The sequence below is a fragment of the Pyxicephalus adspersus genome, unplaced genomic scaffold (assembly GCF_032062135.1).
Source record: "Pyxicephalus adspersus unplaced genomic scaffold, UCB_Pads_2.0 Sca993, whole genome shotgun sequence".
In the NCBI taxonomy this organism is placed as follows: domain Eukaryota; kingdom Metazoa; phylum Chordata; class Amphibia; order Anura; family Pyxicephalidae; genus Pyxicephalus; species Pyxicephalus adspersus.
In genome coordinates, this window is record NW_027318000.1 from 1 (window position 1) to 7,835 (window position 7,835).

The 7,835-nt window shown below is 36.4% G+C and overlaps 1 protein-coding gene across 1 annotated transcript; it reads right to left on the reverse strand.

Annotated features, from left to right (window-relative positions):
* Positions 1-1,364: 1,364 nt before the first annotated feature.
* On the reverse strand, positions 1,365-3,604 carry LOC140321160 (cilia- and flagella-associated protein 251-like; the record flags this gene model as incomplete). Its single annotated transcript, XM_072398020.1, is given in 4 exon segments — positions 1,365-1,549; positions 1,766-1,939; positions 2,279-2,468; positions 3,519-3,604. Coding segments are annotated over 4 exon segments (635 nt in total), but the record flags the coding sequence as incomplete, so codon positions are not given.
* Positions 3,605-7,835: the final 4,231 nt, after the last annotated feature.

The window sequence follows — 7,835 nt, forward strand, 5'->3', positions numbered from 1 at the left end:
TAGCAGAAAAACAGAATGTAGGACAGGTCTACTACAAGGTTAAGTCATAAATAGCTTCCTCAGTTGACCCTGGGACAGAATAAAACCTGACCCTGGCCACTTCCTAATTCAGCTTCAGTTTAGAAAAAAAATCTGTCGCATTTAAAAATGATAAATCTGTTGCAGATCTATTGGCTGGCCAAGATTACAAGTACAGAGATCATAAATACACAGAAACACTAATGCATTGACTTTGTTTAGCACAAGGCAGCTTGATTTTCATCTGTGCCGCTACATTTCTTGATAAATGTATCCCAATATATTTTTGTATGCACACATTAAACATTATTTATCGAAGAGCATGAACAAAGAACGGGTATAAATTGCTATGATACACTTGTATGAACTTGCATGAATCTCTGAATGTATTGGTCCACAGTAAACCATATTCTTTAATTTGTCTAGCAAATTGTACACTATTGTCCATTGTGTACAGTGCAGTCTTAAGCTGCATACACACGGCAAATTTTTCTCGCCCGATAATCGGTATCGGCCAATTATCGGGCGAAAATCTGCCGTGTGTACAGTCGGTCGTCGATTTCTCAAATAAAGAGTTACTTCAGGTTTGTGGTGACATAACAGGATCAGCAATGCACAATTGCTGTGCAACACTACAGTGTCTACAAGCATAATAAGCAACTATGGTTATCATATTTATATTTGTATTTATTATTCATACTTAGAAAAAGAGAATGCACTGATCAGACCAACAGGCCTATAAATAGAGAAGAAACACTTTCATCAGTGAACCTGGGTGATCCAGCAAATCTAAAATGGATCTGGTCAATGATTGAAAACATTTGCTAACAAATAGCAAATTACTTTTAAGAAACTCATCCCAGGTTTGCTGGATCCCCCAGGTTCACTGATGAAAGTACAGGTTCACTGATGTACTACTTGTACAGCCTAGTTGTGTCTTGTATGCCCATGTATAGGAAGCCACACGTATAGCCTAGTTCTAGGGTACACGCAGCTCCTCAGCAACAACAAACCTTTATCCTGCAAGGTACCTGGACTTTAAAACGTTTAGCACTATTGAACGTTTTAGTGACCAGGTCAGCTTTACTTTTTAGGGTAAATGGATGCCATTTATGTGCCTGTTTACCATTATTGGTATAGTTATAGTAAATAGAGTATGGGGTTACCAAACCTTTTGACCAAACTCTTACTTATTGTTTTTTTTTTTTCCTCTGGATGCAGATTTTTACACTAAATACCTACTGCAACATAAACTCTAGACTAGAGAAGGATTTTAAAGTAAAAACAGAGAAGGAGAAAAGGGGAATACATGTTTTGTGATATATCTCATTCAGTATTCTACCAACCTGCACATTTTGGTAGTTGTATTATAAAGCTTCATTTTATACTCATCATTGGCAACAAGAATGAAATTTTCTTTGGTTAAGGGTGGGTACCATACTAAACATTGTGGAACAGCACTCTGGTCTATGCGGTCACTGCTTTCAATGACTAGATTGTCTTTACTGCTCTTCATAAGGTTATATTCTACCTATAAATGTGAAAACCATAAAAGCATTAGTAGTAGTAATAAAAAGTAGAGAGACATTTATAAAACCAGCACAGGTCAATGTCAATTATCTAAAAACCAAAAAAAATGGTACATACTATAAATAAAGTTCATACTGTAGATAATTACAATCAACCTCACACCCATGTATATTACTTAGTATTACATAGAATGTGCCATTGTATAGAATATACCAACCAACATCCGATCCTTTCCAAGGGACACAAGTCTGGGTTCATTGCTATCTAGGTGAATGCCAAACATTATATTCTGTATTGGTTTATAGTGACTTCGATTTCTGGCCAGGTACTCCCATGATGCATATCCATTTTGTTTAGTCAGTTGAAATACTGTTATTGTAAAGTCTTCATCCTAAAACAAAAGGACATGTTGAAAAACATATGTGACCATTCTCTAAGGTTGCTTCATAAAATAACTCATGTGGATGAGTTTACTTTTAATTTTTTTTAATATCATCAAGATACTGAAGAAATCCTAAAATGTCAAAAATAAATAGTTTCCTGTTAGCAGAATGTCTAATTGAGTAACTTACCTACTAACAATGAGATGAATAAAGGTTTGTGCTTTACTTTTTTAATACTTTTGTTGATACTTTAGAATTTATGATCTGTGCTTAGATTCATTTTACCATAACTTTCTATATTACTATACAAATAAATAGGATAAAGATACAAATGTATCAATACATACAGCTGTAGCAAGATAGCGTATATCATGAGAGAAACAGATATGAATTATTGATCCTCTGGCATATTTGAATATTTCTTTAGATTCATCTTCCAGAGTCACTGCATCTAGTATATGTACACTTCCATCTGTAAAGCCAGCTGCTAAATAGAAGCCTGTAAATTCAAAAGTGGAAAAGTCAAGATACAAGAGCCTTGATGTACAGCATGACGGTATTTTTTACAGACAATAAACCAAGAAAAAATATACTGTACATAAGCCAAGAAGCTGAAAACACACTATTACCCTGTAATACACCCCTAGCCACTCTCTTTGCTCCTCCAATGACCTCCTAATAACTTTCTCACTCGTAACCTCATCATATCCATGGCTCTAAGACTTTTCCAGAGCTGCCCCAACTCTCTGGAATGGTGTTCCACGTCCCAATCGGCTTGCTCCTACTATTTTCTCCCTTAAAAGAGCCCTCAAAACCTATCCTTTCAAACTTGTCTACTCGTCTTCTTCCTGTCGCTTAAGCCCTAACTACTCACCCACTATTCTATATCCCCCATTCTGTTGTATGCTGCTTCTCTCACCTCCTAAATCGTAAGCTTTTCTGGGCAGGGTGCTATCCTCTTCTTCTGTCACTGTCTGTGTCTGTCTGTCATTTCCAATCCTTATTTAATGTACATCACTGCATAATATGTTGGCGCTATATAACTACTGTTTGTTATTAATAATATTAATATCAATAATATTACCTACATGGTCCAATTGCCAAACAATTTTTTAACTGCCCAAAAGGATTGAAAACATTTGCCAAATAATTTCAAGTTTGCTGAATCACCCTGGTTCTCCCATTATAGTCTATCTTCTCCAGTCTTAGAGGGTTTTACTAAATCAGGCCCAATGACTATGGTAGGGACATTACACTGTGAGATCCTCAGAGAGACAGCAAGTGAAATTACTACAGACTGTACAGCGCTGAATATTATGTTGGTGCTACATAAACACATGATGATAATAATATTAAATAGGGTTATTCTAGAGATCTTCTATAGGAATGTCTGTAATCCATATTAGGATTCACCAGATTTCTTTCAAATAAAGAAAAAGGATCTTGTTTTTAATCATGCAGCTGCATTTATGTGAAATCCCAATATTGTGTCAGCAACAAGTGGTGATGGAGAATATAATGGTACCTTACAACCAAACCATGTTGGACATTATCATATTGGAGGATTTAGCATATTATTGATCTTACCCAGAAAATGAATCCCATACAATAATGAGACTCTCTGGTCCACGGTCGGCTGTGGCAATCCATCTCCTGTCTTCACTTACACACATGCAGGAAATGCAACTACAGTGTCCCTGTAGAAGTACAGTGATGTCAGTAAATTAGTACCACTAAATGCTCATTTAGCACATATGTACAATCTGAAAAAGTAAGTTACATGCATCTCCTAGCCTTACATACAAGACTGCTCAGTGCTCAACCCAGGAATTTTTTTGAGCCGGGTGGGAAGAAATTTTAGGGGGGTGACAGCCCCTGTATTTTGACCCAACTCTTCAGTAGCCACATAAAAACAGCCAGGTGGTTACTGAAAAGTGCCGGGTGGTGCACCCAGCTAAAAGGGGCTGGGAGAACACTTCTGCTAATTTACATACACAGAAGCAGCTCAGTTTGGAAGTGTGGCAGGCTGGTTGCCATTCTCCCATAGCATTTATCATTGCATTAGTAGATATCCCCACTGAAGCATTTGCATATCATTCAAGTAAAGGAGGAAATTGCCTATGACTTTTCACAAATTCTATATCTTTACACAGGAGCTTCTGGGATAAATTTATAAATTCTACAAACCTGATTTGCTAAATATCCATAAGATGTATGTTGTCCCCATTAAAAGGTGTCCTTGTTGGAATTTCCCTCATCCTTTGTTCTTAACAACTATAAAGGGTCTGTGTACAGAGCAGTGAATCTGACATTCACTGAAACATTCCCTAGTTGAGAATCTTTCAGGTCTATGTGTTTCAGTTGCAGTTATTGATTCCCCATCAGGAAATATTTGAGGTCATATCAAATTCACTGCTTTATAAATGTAGGGTTTTTCCTAACTCTCTGTTCTAGTGACAATGGTAAGCAGGACAGTAATAAGAGTGCATCTCTCCAGTAGTAACACTGACCGCAATGAAAACCTGACAAAGCGTCATACCCTTCTCTAGTTCATTAAAAACTTTGAAGTTGGACTAAACCCAAGAGAAAAATATAATATATTGAATTTTTCTAGTCCCTAGATGTGGTGGATGCATTTGCAGTGCTGGGGTCCCAGGTTCACATTTTGGCCAGGGTCTGCATGGAGTTTGCATGTTCTTTTTGTGTTCACACAAGTTTCCTGTTTCTTCCACACTTTTAAAAACACAGGTAATTTGCACCCACAGAAATTGTCATAACCATGTGTGGAAGATAAGTAGAAAGACTAAAGTCAGATACTAGGTGCTGAGCATGATACAGAAGAGTGGCTATGGCTTGTGCGTGCCCCCAAGCGGAGCCCTTTTCCTTTTTTGTCCTTTTTTGGGTGCACCAGCCAGAGCTGCAGACCACAGGTTGGGGACCGCCGCAATAATCTTGCAATGTGTACCGGGGATGTATTTTAGCATTTACACTATGGATTGTTAGTTCTCTATAATTCAGTGAGATAGAAATGAAATCATTATAAAGAGACACAATGAAATGTAGCCATAGACATTGACTATACCTTTTATACAGTTTATTATATAAAAAGGTATTGAGTACAACTGAACACATATTTTTAAAACAACAGTGATGATTTAAAACAACAATCATTCATGAGAATATATTAGACTTCTAAATTATAGCTTCCTCTAGTTAACCACCTTTTTTTTAACAATTACCGTAAATAAAGAACAAAACATTTACAGAAACAAATACAATTGTGTAGTTATGTTGTAAAAAGTGTCTAGTTATGGATCAGTAAGAGATACTAACATCTATTGTACAGGATATTTCTAACAGGACAAGCATAAGGAATTTACATTATTTACAGGTGACCCATTTGCTTAGCAATACAGATGTAACTAGCGTTTCAAAAGGTTGCCATTATTTCTGTGAACTTCTCAGACGTTATGCCAGGCATATTCTCTCAATATTTTTGATTGATATAACACTTTAAATTGATGTGATGTACTATCCACTTGTTTCTTAACTAATCTGAAATATATCATTTTAGTTAAAGGGAAAGACGATTAGTAAATAAATGCGCGGAGATGTACTTTACAAAAGTGCATCAGTTGTGCAGACTAACTGCACCCAAAAGAGTTCTGTACACAGATTGCCCAGCAATGAGACCTATCTAAGTCATATGAACGGCTCTTCTCTAATCACAAGCAAGCTCTTTATGCACTCTTCAGAAAAACTCCACAATCCTTTGCTACCTGCACACCACAAGCCTGTCTCCTAGACTTGATGAACATTAAAATTAAAAATGATTTTTTTTTTAATTAAGCCTGAAAAAGCACATACATGTGATGGAATGCATTGTGTAAAGGGCAGTTCAGTTTAATGAAGATTGGATAGCAATATCTACTGTCTTTTAAAATGGAGCCCTAAGATTTTGGTCATAGGGAGCCTGAAACAGCTTTTCTCCAAATTTGTATTTTACCCCTTCCAATATTATAAATCGTCTCAACAAGGCTGTTAAAATCCAGGGGGATACCCAATGGTGAGTTACAAAGTTTACTTTATTTGTGTGCCTGACAAGCCAATTATTTGTTTGTATATCTGATTGGATATAAATATGTCTAAAATTAGGTAAATCAAATATATAAAGTGCCTACACCATGAAAGGCAATCATTAGCAGTTATTAATTAAATTGAGAATTAATTAGGGAATAAACATATATACATGGTATGTGAATTTTCACTTTTTCTTAACCATTTCAGCTTTTCTTTATTCCCCTTATAGACTGGAGCACTGTTTACATTTCCATGAGCAATGGGCCTGTTTATTCAGTGATACTAAAATAATAATATGTAAAAAATAGTAAAATGTAGGAGCTAAACATGAGACTGGATGACTAAAGTCAGCACTGTTCACCAAGGTAAGTGAAAATTCACTTTCGATTTAGTAATCTGACCCGGGATATGCTCAATACATCTTCCACTTTGGGTAGCCCAGAGTTTGTTCCGGGGCTGAAACCTGGACACTTTAGCTGGTGGTTAAATAAGGGTTTCCTTAGAGTGGGGGACCTAGTACTCAGTAGGTCCATTAAAAGTTTAGAGCACTTAATACAATCAAAAGAGTTACCGCCTACTAGATATTTTCATTACGCCCAAATTCGGTCATTTATATGTGCCAAACTGCCTCAGAGCCCTCCCCCCCATAGCAGGACCTCATTTGAAACCTTATGTAAGCCATTAGCTGATTTTGTTGGCCTGATATCTATTTTGTATTCAAACCTGTCAACCTGCCTCCTCTAAACTCCCTTACATGAAACCTTGGGAAACAGATGCGCAGGACTCCTGGGAGGTGGAGGAGTGATGTGGCATGCAACCTATCCATGATTTCCCTCAATGTAGGTCTGGTTGAACTGAATTAAAAAGTTCTGGTGCAATGGTACCTAGTTCCCACCAAGATTGCTCGGTGCCTCCTGGGCTCCTACCCCCTTACTCCCTCCCCTGGTTTTATGTTTGTTCCCCATTGTATATGGCTCAATGCCATTATGAAGCAACTGACATAATAAACGATTGTTTATTGAACTATTATGCTATGTATGTTATTTTTGCAAGGATCCTGTCCCCCTTTCCCCAAATTGTTGTTGAATAAAAAAAAAAAAATTAAAGTAAAAAAAAAAAAACGTTTTTGTTGTGTCATATTTCTGGTCATTAAAATTCACTGGGTGCCCAAATAAAATAACTTCCATACTTGATATCTGAAATCTGTTTAAAAATATGATGTCTGGTGAGTGAATTTCAGACAAGGTGAAATTAAAACCTGTTGATTGCTTCCGTTTCATTCTGATCTTGTTTTCGGGTCCAGGATGATCCTCCAAAACTTTACAGTGCAGACATCTCTAAGGAAGTGCTCGTTTGTTAGGACCTTTACTGGAGTCATTAGCCACTTGTAGAGCAGTGACACTGTGCTGGTTGGCAGGGTTGTGTGAGCGAGTTATTTTCCATGATTGCAGAAGATCCTACTCTTTGGAATGTGCTTTCATGAACAGATTAAAAAGGCAACAATAAATACAGTTAAAAAAAAGGACATGAAGAATCAAATGGGCTTTATAATATTGCGCAAACAATGTCATTTAAAAAAATACATTTAATTTTTTTTTTTGCTTTCATAAGTAATTTTTAGCAGTTTTACTGTCAATGGTAAATGACAATTTATCATTACATTAAATTGGGTTTCTATTATAAAGCATTTTGCAAATTTAGGTGCCAATTTAAAATTCAGAGGATTTAAAAATTATCAGTAGGAAAAAATAGCTAAGGAGAGTAAGGCATGAATCAGAACTGTTTAGACCTAACTTAGGGATAATAAAGACATAATAGGTAAAC